We start from the raw sequence: 14836 nt of genomic DNA, 5'->3' as shown, positions 1-14836 counted from the left end.
ACGTAATGATTGTCACTCAGATGAACGAAAGTGTGCGATAATAGTTCGGTCTAAATGCGATCAATCATGCACATTTTGTTTGCCGCTCAGTTTGAGCCTGCACTGGGATCATTGGCGGCTCGCTTACTTCTTGTTACGTTTAGAGACTCTGCTTTCAGTGTTTCACATAGGACTGTGAAGACTGAGCGAGAAGTCAACGATTCTCAATGATGATCTGCCTGTCTAAACATTCTGCATAAGCGCAAACAACTACGAACAAATTAGCGGTGACGTTACTCGCTTGTGCAAAAGGGGCATTAGATTGGTAACTCTAATGAGCAGGATTATCATCCTCATCCTCCTTGCATTATTATAGTTTTCAGCACTATTTGCTTTGTATATATCATTTCTTTGCAGCTTCCCTTAGACTACACAGTGATTCAGTTGCTGGAATATGCGAGGTTAGGGTGTTAATGCATCTGTAATAGTCCAAACCAATAAAACAGTCAGGAAAATTAGATTTTCAAACCCTCACATGGGTCTTATATGATAAATACTAAAGTACCGGAGTGCGGTACAATCCTCTATATAGCGGTCACATTCCACACACTGCACCTGCTCGTCTCCAGAACCTCATGTGCTTCACCCCTGCAGTGATCAGTTTATCTGGCATGTATGGGTTAATCTTCACCACAAAGATTTTATCTTTACTCCCTCTGCAAAATAAAGACCAAACATACAAAATAAGGTTGGAAGGGAAATTCTAAATCAGGTGTTCTAAACATCACATTCCTAATAATAAATTATTAGATCATAATGGATATATTATGGCCAGTGTGAAGCCACCTACAGGTGAAGAGATGTTCTGCAGCGGCCCGTCAGCTCATAATCCTCATTTTACAAATTTTTATTCACTTTAAACTTGTTCTATAAACCTTGAACTTCAAAAACTTGACTTCCTCATCATTTTCTAATACTCTGCTTGCTATCAATGTAGTGGAGCATTCAAGATGGGTATATCTACTGTAAGAGAGGTGAGACAATGGAACTCTCTGCCACAGGATGTTGTGATGGTTAAGAAGGGCTTGGATGTCTTTCGTGAAAGTAATAACATTGGACGTTATGGATAACAGATTTCTGAAAATTATTGTTGATCCAGGGAATTATTCAGATTCCCACGTTTGGAGTCAGGAAGGAATTTTTTCGCATTTAATATGGGGTAATTGTCATCCACCTCATCGGGGTTTTTGCCTTCCTCTGGATCAAGAGAGTAACATTATAGGTTGGACGGGATGAAGCTGTGTCTGTTTGCAACAATAAGGGCTCTTTCACATGGACGATTTTCTGCAGCTAATTTACATGCTTTAAAAAAATCACGACTAATAGAACCTCTGGTTTTCTATGGAAACCTTCAGACGCACGATTTGCAGCTGCGCAAACAATAGAAAAAAAATGCAACAAAAATACAGGACATCAGGGCTGAACTCACTGACTGAAATTCTCTGCTGTGTGAAAAAATAGGTCTCGACTTATCTTTTGGCAGAAAATCGCAGAATCCTCCATAGACCTCTATGGGAGACTATGCAAGATGGAGGGATTTCCCACAGTGGGGGAATCTCTTCTTCTCCCCTGCAGGGAAACACCTCCATTCCCTCTGTGGGGAATCCTTTCTTCTCCCCTGCAGGGGAAACCATCCATCCCTGCTGAGATGAAGGCAGTCCCCGGGGATGAAGGGAAGCCCTGGGGGAACCCCCTTCATCCCTGCTTCAGGGCTTCCCTTCACTGGACAGAGAGAGATGAAGGGAAGCCCTGGGGCAACCCCCTTCATTCCCACAGTGGGGCTTTACTTCACTGGAGAGAGATGAAGGAAAGCCCTGAGGCTTCCCTTCATCTCTCTCTTTCCAGTAAAGGGAAGTCCCACTGCAGAGATGAAGGGTGTTCCCCTTAGACTGCCCTTCATTTTTCTCTCTCTCCAGTAAAAGGAAGCTGTGATTTTTTTTCACACAGCTAGCTTCTCCGTGCTTTTGACGCTCATGTGAACGAGACCTAACTATGTAAAAGCTCATGCTTAGTCCTCACACAGCTGACGACTTGTTACAATGCATCAGTGAGCAAAACATAGAAGAACAAATATTCTAACTTTTTTAGGCTGATACAATAGATTACTGTACATAGTTTGATATGTTTAGATCAGAAAGACCCTCGGGTGTGAGGGTAGAACTAGGTTCAATCAGGTGTTCAGGCTCTGGATCTAAATGGGAATGTTTCCATTCACTGACACTAAGCAAAGTCATTGAAAACAATGAGGAGCTGAAACAGAAAATATATTAGAACGTTGTAGAACTTTTTGATACGCAACAATTAAACTTTAGCTACATTATACCGCTGCACAGTCATGTGACCCTGCGTCTATCATCACTTCCGGTTACATTCAATAACTGATCCATACAACGAGTCAGATGTTTCAGTAACGTAACCAGAAGAGCTGACATCACTGATTCCGTACCTGACTGATGACAGTTTCTCGCCTTTTTTCCAGTCCCACAAGACCACAGTGTGATGGTCGTCAATGCCGACAGATGCTAAACGCTTACCATCCGCTGTGCAAAGAAAATATCACATAATAGTCATATAAAGGGAGACAACTAACATAATCAGTATAATAATAAAATGGAGCAGATGAAGCATTCTCACCCAAAGAGCTTTCAATCTAATCACATATTAGGAAATAAAGGTGCAGGCAATAGCAAAAGTGCAAGAAACTAAGCTTGGTCACAGAGCTAGCAATCCATTATACAGTAAGAAAAAAAAAAAAAGAATATTCACTACCTGTAAACAACTGGCAACAGTACAAACATCCAGCCTGACCACACTGGTGGGCCGGTATTCACACTGGGGCCCAGCAGGATCTGGCTACGCCTCTGCTTGTAACGCCTGCATCTTTATTTCTGTGTCTATTAAGGTATCCAATGTCGGCCGTTCCCAAAAATGTATCACTGTCTATGATACGATTTCAGTGTGATACATTGTAGCTATTTACTGTCACATCTGCACGCAGATCACTGTCTGCATAGCAGGCGGAGAAGGGCTTCAATTTTGCTCTTGTTTCCAGTATAATAAAACGGTTTCACGTAATCTGTATGATGATTATCTTGAATGCAATGAATGAATGAATGCAAATTGATGGCTGAAACTGAATATAATTCAACATAGGGAAACGGGCAGCGATGTCCTCGGCATAGTAAGAAGGTGATGATACAGCCAGAGCCAATACCCGGCACATTACATCTAACCGCACGTTTTATGGATATTTAATATTACTGAAAGGAAAGCAACCTATCTGATGAGCGAACAAGTGATGGCAGATGAATGAATTGTATCTGCTTGTTAAAGGGCCGGTGCAGTCTTCTTGTATAATAAGACGATCTGCAACTTCATAACGCACTTTGTGCTTCACCCCCTCATTATTGTGAAGATTTGTACATGCTGTCAGTGAATGGGATTATATTCTGGCTACATTTACATGAACGTGATTCTAGCGCAAGTTTTGTGCGTTGCGAAATGTGCAGAACCTCTGTATGTACTCCATTTTTTTTAATGAAGTCATGCACATGAGCGATGATTTCCATCACTAAGGATAAAAATCGCTGCATGTCCTATTTTTTCGCACCCCATAGGACACATCACCCATTGTTTTAAATGGGACAGTTAAACACATCGCAGGCCGCATGATGTGCACGCGAGTGTGATGTGATGTTTCCCATTGAAATCATTGGGAAACTCCTGCTGATCCTCTGACGTGTGTGAAACAAGTGCCGGAGGATCAGAATGTTATGGAAAGCGCCTCGTATCTGCAGGTAAACGCACGTTGACAAGCATGATATCGGGGTTTTTAAGCCTAATATCGTGCTTGGACGTGTGAATGTAGCCTCAGAGGTTGAAAACCTGTCCTGGCCTAATACTTTGCAAACTTAGAAGATAAGCAGTCTGCACTCCAGACTGATGCATTTTCCGTGCACTGATACATTGCAGCAAACTATGAAGATGGGAGATTTATGCTGATGTGCTGATCTCATAAAAGACTGTTTATACTGGATAAAATGCAACAAACCCAGAAGGAGGAAGTCAGGATGGGTTTTCAGTAGAGATGAGCGAGTATACTCGCTAAAGGCAATTGCTCGAGCGAGCACTGCCTTTAGCGAGTACCTGCCCGCTCGAGACAAAAGGTTCAGGTGCCGGCGGCGGGCAGGGAGCTGCGGGGGAGAGCGGGGCGGAACGGAGGGGAGATCTCTCTCTCCCTCTCTCCCCCCCCCCCCCCCCCGCTCCCTGCTGACTGCCGCTACTCACCGCTCCTCTGCGCCGGCACCCGAACCTTTCGTCTCCAGTGGGCAGGTACTCGCTAAAGGCAATGCTCGCTCGAGCAATTGCCTTTAGCGAGTATACTCGCTCATCTCTAGTTTTCAGCCTCAGGATGTGTACAAGAGTATTAACATGGGTAAAGAGGGGTGTCGTCTCTCCTTAAGGAGAGCACCCAAAAATAAGTCTGGGGGGGCATCGTCTCTCCCCAAGGAGAGCACCCAGAAGGGGTGTGAGAAGACACCTGAGAGGTAAGTGAGGAGACTTGTGAGGTCATGCATGTTCTTCTGGGTAATTTATGCAAATAAGGAAGATGGAACATGGCCTCTGCAGCACCACCTATTGGATGGCAGCATTCCCTCAAATCAATGTGCGACTTTTGAACAACTCTGTAAAAGAATGATTGGGAATAGGAAAGCAAGCAAGAAATCCATACACAGACAGCTGTTTCTGGGTGTTTGCTCCTCATCAGTGTGCAGTAGGCATCTGGCTTGGCTGGTGAGAGGTCTGTGACGTGGGTCAAGAGGGGTGTTGTCTCTCCTAAAGGAGAGCACCCAAAAAGTGTGTGGAGACACCTTGGGGGTGAGTGTATATGGTTTTCTGTTCGGGTTCTGGCTTGCTTTTCAATTCTCAGTCACTGTTATAAGGCTTGTTAAAAAGGCGTACGTTGATTTAAAGGAATGCTGCCATCCAATAGATATTGCAGAGGTATTGCTCCATCTTCCTTATTTGCAAGACTATTAACATTCACAGCATCCTGAAAATGCTGAGGAACTGAACACAAACTGAGTTAGGGTCCTAATAGACAAGACGATTATCATTTGCAACAGCGAGGGACATTATCACCAGCTCGTCCGCTCTTGTGCAGCCTGTTATACAGGCGGATACATCGTTGGCTCGTTCAAACGAGAATCATTCAGTCATTCACTGTATAAACGAATAAGAGGGAATGAACGAATGCTGTTTAAGCTGAAGACAAGAGCCGTGCGATGTGCATGCGAGGTTTCCCATTTAAATCAATAGGAAACACTTCCGGTCCTCTACCGCACGTGAAACTTGTGCAAGATGATAGGAATTTCACAGATGAGAGGCGTTTTTGCCAGAAAATTGCCTCGCACGTGTGGGTAAAATCGCACGTTCACGAGCATGATATTGCGCTCGCTCATGTGTGGGTAGCCTGAAGAAAGGAATCCATGAAATGGTAACTGTCCGGGTTATAAACTCTGCAGCATCCAAACAAGGCAAGTGACAAACACGGAATAATATAACAATAGGTAATATATAGCAATGCATAATAATACATCACATATAATGGGGGGGGGGGCTGCGTGCTAAAGGTTACGTTGTATTTATTCACAGTGATTGGGGATTAGAAGGTTCCTGAGCAGCGAGGAGCTTTGTATTTAGGTCATGTGATTGGCATCCGCTTGTCTGGCAAGTCGATTAATTAAAGCACTGACTCTAAGCGAAGTTCCAGGGGACCCGGCAGTCTTCACCCCAAGGGGCCACAGGGCAAAGATGCATATGATGACAGCTGTTAACACTCAGCTGCACGTTGGAGCCAATGTCCATGTGACAATAAGAAGCAGGACCAAGAAGAATCCCGTGATGGAGAAGTGAACCTGAAATATTCTGCTTCCTCACATCTTTACCAGTCTGATTTTGAGAGTTTTCCCCCCTTGCTTTACAGCTTCTATTGTCAAGTAGCTTTCCTGGACTGCCCATTACACAGTAATCCATCTGCTTCTGCACGTCACCATGTAAGTAGATTGGGTAACAATCCAGGTGGGCGCTGTAATGGCAGCCTTATTAGTTGTCACCCAGCTTTCCATGGAACAGATATAATAGAAGCAGACTAACTAGAACAACAGCCTACAGAAGAGGACAACTTCAGGATATTTACTGGTAAAATGTGAGCTAGGACCCATTAAAGGAGCCGCGTTCTCCCCAAATTCACCAGCCTAATTTTAAGTACTGTATATGTACTAGGGATTTCTAGATTGATCATGCAACTTTCCAAAATGCTAAGTGTCTTAATTGTTCACCATTTTCAAGCTCTCTGCATGCTGTCAGGGAATGGGAACATTCATGTTTTCATTCAGAGTCTGAAAAACTAAGGCTGGGTTCACACAGGGCAGATTTGCCGCGGTTTTTCCGTTGCGGTTTTTCCGCAGAAGAACTGCTTCTGCGGCAAAACTGCTTCAAAGGTTAATTTGGGCTTGCGGACTTTGCTGCGGATTTTCGTGCAGAAAAATCCACGCGCGTTTTTTTCTGCAGCACGTTTTTACTTTTTGTCGCGTATTTGGTGCGGTTTTGGCTGCGTCCATAGAGGTCTATGGACAAAAAAGCGCTGCGGAAAAGACCAAAGAATGAACATGCTGCATCTTTCAAACCGCGACGCAGTTGCATTTCCGCACTGCGGCTGTGCGGAAAAAATCCATCCTGTGAGAACAGCTTTTTGGCAAATCTCATTTGTGCTGCACTGCACTGCAAACTCAGCGGTTTTGCCGCAGTGCGGATATGCAACGGCAATCCGCAGCAAAACCGCAGCAAATCCGCCCTGTGTGAACCCAGGCTAACAGCTGAATGTTTGTTACAACTGTAGCCACTCTAGACAGCCACTCTGTGAGCTAATCGCCTCTCTCACTTCTGTCCTGATAGTTTGTGACAATGTATCAGTGCAGATAAAATGCACCAATCTAGAGTTCAGACTATTTACCTTGCAGATTATGGTCTAGACCAGTGTTCCCCAACTCCAGTCCTCAGGGACCCCAACAGCTCATGTTTTCAGGATTTCCTCAGTATTGCGACAATACTACAAATCGCATGTATGTGAAGCCCATGGTTTTGTAGCCCATTTCCCTATAAAGCCTTCCTCTCTGTTGCATCACATCACACGAAAACGCGGTTTTCGTGCAGTGCAACTTTGACAGTAGGAAATCCTAAACTAAGTCCTGGCTGCAGGAAAAAATAGAAAAACAAAAAAAAAATACATCACCTGAGAAGTGCTGTAATCTCCGCTGCATCTTTTCCCCGGTCTCTGGCACTGGTCTTCAGCATCTCTTCTGGCCAGGGATTGAAAATTCCCTTCTTCCTGGAAGCGCTGCCTCTGATTGGCTGAGCACTGTGATGCTTAGCCAATCAGAGCCAGTGCTCGATAAATCTGTGAATGGTTGTGATTGGTTTACCGAGCCCTGGCTCTGATTGGCTAAGCATCACAGAGCTCATCCAATCAGAGGCAGCGCTTCGAGGAGGTGGAGATTTTTCAATCCCGGGCCAGAGATTATGAAGAACAGTGCCAGGGAACAGGAGGAAGATGCAACAGAGCCGGACAGCGCTTCTAAGGTGATGTATACTTTAAAAAAAAATCCTGCAGCTAGGGCTTACTTTCAGGGTAAGGCACGTCCCACGAAAATCCTCACAAGTGGTGCTACAAAGTTGTGCGACTTTGTAGCACTACATACCACCGATGCGATATTGCTGCGATTTTCTCGCTGTGATATCACGTAGCTCGTATAAAGGAGGCCCAATGAAGCTTGATTGCAGAAAACTGGGCACCGACCCTTTAACCTGTATTTTTTCCATTATAGGAGATGGGACTACGGCTGCCTGCAGACTCATGTGACATTTGTGCCCAGAAGAGTTACCTGAGAAATCCACAGCGCAAACTCCGTACTGGTGATGTCCTTTTAACACTGAAAGAGGTTTGATTGTCTCGCAGTCCCAAATGTGCACAGTGCTGTCTCTGCCCACCTGGAAGATGTGAAAAGCATGTCAGAAATGCTACATTCTTCAACCCCCATTCACAGAAAGCACAAGGCCCTTTAAAAAAAAAAAAAAAAAGTTTTTTTTGTATTTTTTTTTTTAGGAGGACTTGGTGCTGGGAGGTAATTGTATGCATCCTAATTACAACATATGTGAAATCTTTGTGAAAGACTGAAGACTCCAGAAACAGTCAATGCTAGTCTGCCACTGCTACAGCCATCACAGGCCCCCTAAAAAGCATCTTCAGATTGGAAACCTCCATTCCTTTAAAAGTTGCCTGCTTAAAAGGCAATTTAGGAATGGTAACAGGCTGTACAAAAGAAGTTTGTTTTTTGGTAGGGAGCACAGACATGTGTATGCTGCTTACAGCCAATGCAGACACTGTGTGAATGTGTGCTTAGTGTCTGTGCATCAATAAGGGTTACAGATTTACCGAGCATCACTCAATGTCAATCTGCTGCTTCTAAAGCAACCAATGATTACATAACTAGTCAAAGGAGCAAAAATCCCCAAAAAGTATCTTACAATGACTTCCTTCATGAATGAAAGCCCCAAATAAGAAGAAACAAACAAACACATCCAAAGACATTCCTGGGTTCATTAAGTTGTGCAGAACATACCTGACCTGTGGCTATGTAATCCTTCAGAGGGTGAATGGCCAGGCAGAGAATATCATCAGTGTGGCCCAGATAGAACCTCTGCATGTTCTGCTGCCGGTTGTATACAACTCCGATGGCTGCCACATGGTAAACGATCTCACCCGTTTGGGTGTAAAAGAGGTTGCTCCGGCAGTCATAGCCCCGGTACCTGCAGAATTACCATGTTTATTTCATATTACATCACACTTAAGAGCTGCACTCAGACTTCTGCTGGCTGCTGCTTACAATCTGTCAACACAGTGCTGACACACACACCCTTAACAGCTTCGCTGAGCTCCTATAATGGACTGCTATACTCTACATTTGCATATATTTGGATAAACCTGGACTTGATAGAAGCGCAGGTCACATGACCCATGACACACAGACCGCCGCTCACCCATGCACAAAATGCAGGCGGATGCTGTTCACCGGAGCGCGTTCCCTCCTCTTAGTAGAAGCACTTCTGTGTTTGTCTTTGCATTGCTCTTTAAGCTGAGGTAGATCTTCTTTATACACCTGTAAGAGTATAAGGGTCATTTTTAACAGAGTTTAAAGGAGTAGCCTACATGTATCTGTCAGAGACCTGCTACATTACTGACACCACTGGGTATAAGGGCTCTTTGACGCGAGCATATATCGGCCACGCTTTCACGGCCGAACGATATACACTGCCCATCTGATGCATTGATTTACAATCCATCAGTTCAGATGGGCGTATTCCCACGGTGTAATAACGTCCGGCTGGCAAAGATAGTGTATATAGTGCGCATTCTGGTTGGGCATATTTACGCCAGCCAGTTCAGGAACTTTATTTCAGCCGGAATATGGCGGCGGCTCCCTTAGATTCCTATGGGAGCCAATGGGAACTGCCGGAGAAGTGAGGTGAGAGGGAGTTTAGCAGCGTGTCTGCTAAACTCCCACCCCCTTCTCTCCACCTCTCCACCCCTTTCCGCCTTTTTGCAACGGGAGGGAACAAGGCGGGAGCTAGTTGCTAAGCTCCCGCCCCCTCCCACTGCTGGCAGCAGACAAGGGGCAGAGAGGGGGCAGCAGCTTAGCACACTAGCTCCTGCCACATCCTGCCCCCTCCCCTTGCCGAGAGATGGAAAGGTGAAGGCAGTTTAGCAGAGCTGAACTGTCTGCCCCCGCCCGACGGTATTCCGGGTGCGGCGTATAATCGCTGCACTCGGCCGTCTGAACGGGCGTTAAAACTGAGTATAATAGTGATATAATTACATAGTGATCAGACATGAGATCCGCACACCTTATACTACAGTAACATCTATTCCATCTATTACTGCTGACAACCAGCCTGTATATCATGTCTGAGAGGTAGTCAAAGCCCCTCCCCCTGTTACTGACATCACTGAGTATAATAGTAATATAATTACATAGTGATCAGACATGAGATCCACACACCTTATACTACAGTAACATCTATTCCATCTATTACTGCTGACAACCAGCCTGTATATCATGTCTGAGAGGCAGTCAAAGCCCCTCCCCCTGTTACTGACATCACTGAGTATAATAGTAATATAATTACATAGTGATCAGACATGAGATCCACACATCTTATACTACAGTAACATCTATTACTGCTGACAACCAGCCTGTATATCATGTCTGAGAGGTAGTCACAGCCCCGCCCCCTGTTACTGACATCACTGAGTATAATAGCAATATAATTACATAGTGATCAGACATGAGATCCACACATCTTATACTACAGTAACATCTATCACTGCTGACAACCAGCCTGTATATCATGTCTGAGAGGTAGTCACAGCCCCGCCCCCTGTTACTGACATCACTGAGTATAATAGTGATATAATTACATAGTGATCAGACATGAGATCCACACATCTTATACTACAGTAACATCTATTCCATCTATTACTGCTGACAACCAGCCTGTATATCATGTCTGAGAGGTAGTCACAGCCCCTCCCCCTGTTACTGACATCACTGAGTATAATAGTGATATAATTACATAGTGATCAGACATGAGATCCACACATCTTATACTACAGTAACATCTATCACTGCTGACAACCAGCCTGTATATCATGTCTGAGAGGTAGTCACAGCCCTGCCCCCTGTTACTGACATCACTGAGTATGATAGTAATATAATTACATAGTGATCAGACATGAGATCCACACATCTTATACTGCAGTAACATCTATTCTATCTATTACTGCTGACAACCAGCCTGTATATCATGTCTGAGAGGTAGTCACAGCCCCTCCCCCTGTTACTGACATCACTGACTATAACAGTAATATAATTACATAGTGATCAGACATGAGATCCACACACCTTATACTACAGTAACATCTATTACTGCTGACAACCAGCCTGTATATCATGTCTGAGAGGTAGTCACAGCCCCTCCCCCTGTTACTGACATCACTGAGTATAATAGTGATATAATAACATAGTGATCAGACATGAGATCCACACATCTTATACTACAGTAACATCTATTACTGCTGACAACCAGCCTGTATATCATGTCTGAGAGGTAGTCACAGCCCCGCCCCCTGTTACTGACATCATTGAATATATTATGTGACTTCTTACAATATGTAGTGAATAATTAAAGAGATTCAGTCATGGCAGGCAGATTGTTCACTAGGTGAGAGCCAACTTGCATACAAATAGGAAACTTCAGCTTCTGACCCAATTACCAGCAGTGATCCTCAGTCACCTGTTGCTTCATGTTCTGGGCTTCCTATGTCATGTCTGTTCAGATATATACATTCTTAAACACATATAGAGCAATACATACACAATCTCTGCCGAAGAAGTTATATCATTACCACTAAATGATACTTCTACACTGTGAGCAGTCTGCAGGAAAATTCAATAGCAGCTATTTACCTGGCGCCGATATGTTATCTGCGTCTCCTGTTCTATTTCAGAGTCCAGCTCTGGAACGTCAGACTGTTCTGAATCCGATTCATCACTATTAGAATCCATCAAACTCTCTAAAACCAAAGGAGAGAGGAGACATTGATATATTGTTATGGATGGTTATAATATCCAAGCCAGGTCACAGTGTATTATGGAGATAATGAGAGGTTGACAAAAAGCTAATAACGGTGCAACCTTGTCAAAAACATGACAGATCAGAGGCAGATATGAAAGCCCGACTTCTCTTTATTAACAACCAGTCTAAAAACAAACACGTTTCGAGGAATAGCGCCTCTTCATCAGTGACAAGCTGGATGTGAACACTTAATATGGCCAGACAGGCTGTAAACATGTTTGTGTTTTGGCTGCTTGTTAATACAGAGAAGTCAGGCTTTCATATCTGCTTTTGATCTGTTGTCATTTTGACAAGGTTGCACTGTTACTGGCTTATTGATTGACCTTAAGCCTAGGAGTTCCCACTGTGGCATTCCCACCATCTGGGAGTTCCTTTTCTAGCAGATGGTTCTAAATATAATTTTGAGCATAGTACACCTCAATTTCGAAAAGAGACTTTCTCGGACACACAGGGGCGCTGCACCCACCTTTATTCTGCTTATTATGGAGATAAAGCAGACTGCTGTGTCATAGCACGGATGCTGGGATTTGTAGTCTCTACGTCTGACAGGTCACAGGTGGGCTGAGCTACTCAGCCGAAAAAAATACAGCCCCCAGATGAAGATTTACAACAGTAACAGTACAGTACAGCTGTCCATCCAACCACTACGCACCTTGTGGAGCAATGTGCAGAGCATCCTTCAGTTTCCTGTCCGGGATAAACTTCCACTGAAACACAGAATGATCAGCGCCACCAACGGAAATAATCCACTGATAGTCATGTGACCACCGCACACTTGTCACATGAGCCGAGTGACCGAGGTACTTCTTAAACTTTGCTCCTGAAAAACACAAAAGATATATTAGTTTATTGAAAAGTCACTGCCACATACCCCCTGCTCCTTTGTAACCCGCAGTCTGTGACCCCCCTACAGGATCCATCCACTGCTGTCCTTACATAGTCTGTGCAGCCTGGAGACCCTGCTCCCTCCACTATGTAATGCTCAGTCTGATCTATACCTATACAACCCCAATCCCAAAAAAGGTGTGTAAAATGTCAATAAATGTAAATTAAAGAAGAATGCAGTGATTTGGAAATCTCATGTTAACCATATCTTATTCACAGTAGAACACAGAACAGAAGGTGAAAGTAAAACATTTTTCCATTTTATTTAAAAAAAAAATAGCTCATAAGTGATTGATGGCAGCAACACAATTAACCCCTTCCCGCAACTGGACATATCCTTACGTCATGTAGATAGTGCTTCCTCTGTGATGTTATCGGGCTCTCGCGATACAATCGCAGAAAGCCTGGCTGGTTGCCATGGCAACAGGACGTCAGATACCGGCGTCCTGTATTGCCATTGCCTATGATCGCTTTGATAAGCGATAAGGCATTGCAGGAGAGAAGTCCTGCAATGCCTTATCACAGCGATCAGAGCTGGTATGGTGAGAGTCCCTCAGAGGGACACAGATGGTGTAAAAAAAGATCAAAATAATGTACAAAAAATAAAAATGTAAATGTGCTTCTTCTCATATTAGCATTAACAAAATCCCACATATTTGATATTGACATGTACAATAAGTTGAACATGCTTTTTATCCTGCACGGCAAAAAGCGTAAGAAAAAAAAGGCTAAAAAACAGGCAAAAATGCTAATTTTTAGCATTCTGCCTCCCAAAAATGCAATAACAGTGATCAAATAAGCCGTATGTACCCCAAAATGGTACCAATAAAAACTACAGCTTGTCTCGCAAAAAATAAGCCCTCACAGAGCTCCGTCCATGGAAAAGTAAAAAAGTTACAGGACTTTGAATGCAGCAATTTAGAAAAAAAAAACCAAAGAAAGGGTTTTTATTGCAGAATAGTAATTGATGCGTTTTCTCTCCCTGCGATCATAAAAAAAACTATAAAAGTTGTACAATATAGTCTATGTACCCAAAAATGGCACTGATAAAAACTACAATTCGCCACACAAAAAACAAGCCCTCATTCGGCCGCGTCGACGGAAAAAAAAAAGTTATGGCTTTTGAAAAATGGAGATAAAAATCATTGCATCCTTATGCCCAAAATAGGCCATGTCCTTAAGGGGTTAAAAAAAGTTGGGCCTGGGCCATGTCTACCATTGTGTAGAATCTCCTCTTCTTTTTACAACAGTCTGTAAACATTGGGGAAATGAGGAGACCCATTGCTGGAGTTTTGGGAGAAGAATGTTGTCCCATCCTTGTCTGATGAAAACGTCTCAAAAAGGAAGTCCCGGAGCACTCCAAAGTAAGCCCGTATCGTGCTGAGGCATTTACTTCATGCCAAGCCACTAGTAGGACCATGGACCTCTAGTCCCAACATGTCGTCCAGAGAAGCAGAAGGAGTGGCAGCATCAGCGGTGGATTTAAAATAAAAACAACTTTTATTGCTCCATATTAAAAATACAGGCAACATTTTGACTGTAAGAAATCTTTTTCAAGCCTTTCATGCCTGATGAAGGATTCTAGCTGCTCAACTGTCCTGTTTTGTGTTGGTGAAAGGTCTGGACTGCAGGCGGCCGGTTCAGCACCCAGACTCTTCTTCTGTGAAGCCATGCTGTTGTGATGGATGCAGTATGTGGTTTAGCATTGTCTTGTTGGAATATGCATGGCCTTCCCTGAAAGAAATGTTGTCTGAGTGTGAGCATATGTTGTTCTACAACCTCTATATACTGCTCAGCACTGATAGTGCCTTTCAACATGCGTAAGCTGCCCATGTCATAGGCACTAAGGCAACTCCATAACAAGCTGGATGGTTCTTATCCTCTTGAGTCCGCAAGGCACGGTGTCTGTGGATTCTAATTTTGATACATCAGACTACAGAAAAGTTTTCCATTTTGTCTCAGCCCATTTTAAATGAGTTTTGGCCCAGAGAAAACGTTGACGTTTCTGGATTGTGTGGATATGTGGCTTCTTCTTTGCATGATACAGCTTTACCTTGTATATGTGGATTGCAAAGAGAACGGTGTTCACAGACAATGATTTCTAGAAGTATTCGTGAGTCCATGCAGGGGTTTGCATTACAGAATCATGTCTGTTTTT

The 14836-nt window shown here is 43.7% G+C and overlaps 1 protein-coding gene across 2 annotated transcripts in view; it reads right to left on the bottom strand.

Annotated features, from left to right (window-relative positions):
• Nucleotides 1-14836, bottom strand: part of EML5 (EMAP like 5) — a 119163-nt gene that overhangs the window by 26678 nt on the left and 77649 nt on the right. For both annotated transcript variants that reach the window (XM_066607581.1, XM_066607582.1), the window contains exons 11-17: nucleotides 12446-12613; nucleotides 11625-11731; nucleotides 9139-9257; nucleotides 8721-8907; nucleotides 7983-8088; nucleotides 2486-2579; nucleotides 595-695 (exon numbers count right to left, since the gene is read on the bottom strand). In XM_066607581.1, the coding sequence (XP_066463678.1) occupies nucleotides 595-695; nucleotides 2486-2579; nucleotides 7983-8088; nucleotides 8721-8907; nucleotides 9139-9257; nucleotides 11625-11731; nucleotides 12446-12613 (882 nt within the window). The remainder of the gene's footprint in view (nucleotides 1-594; nucleotides 696-2485; nucleotides 2580-7982; nucleotides 8089-8720; nucleotides 8908-9138; nucleotides 9258-11624; nucleotides 11732-12445; nucleotides 12614-14836) is intronic.

This window comes from Eleutherodactylus coqui, chromosome 6, assembly GCF_035609145.1.
Source record: "Eleutherodactylus coqui strain aEleCoq1 chromosome 6, aEleCoq1.hap1, whole genome shotgun sequence".
NCBI classification, from domain to species: domain Eukaryota; kingdom Metazoa; phylum Chordata; class Amphibia; order Anura; family Eleutherodactylidae; genus Eleutherodactylus; species Eleutherodactylus coqui.
Note: the sequence above shows the minus strand (reverse complement) of the source record. Positions and strands in the feature narration are given on the sequence as shown.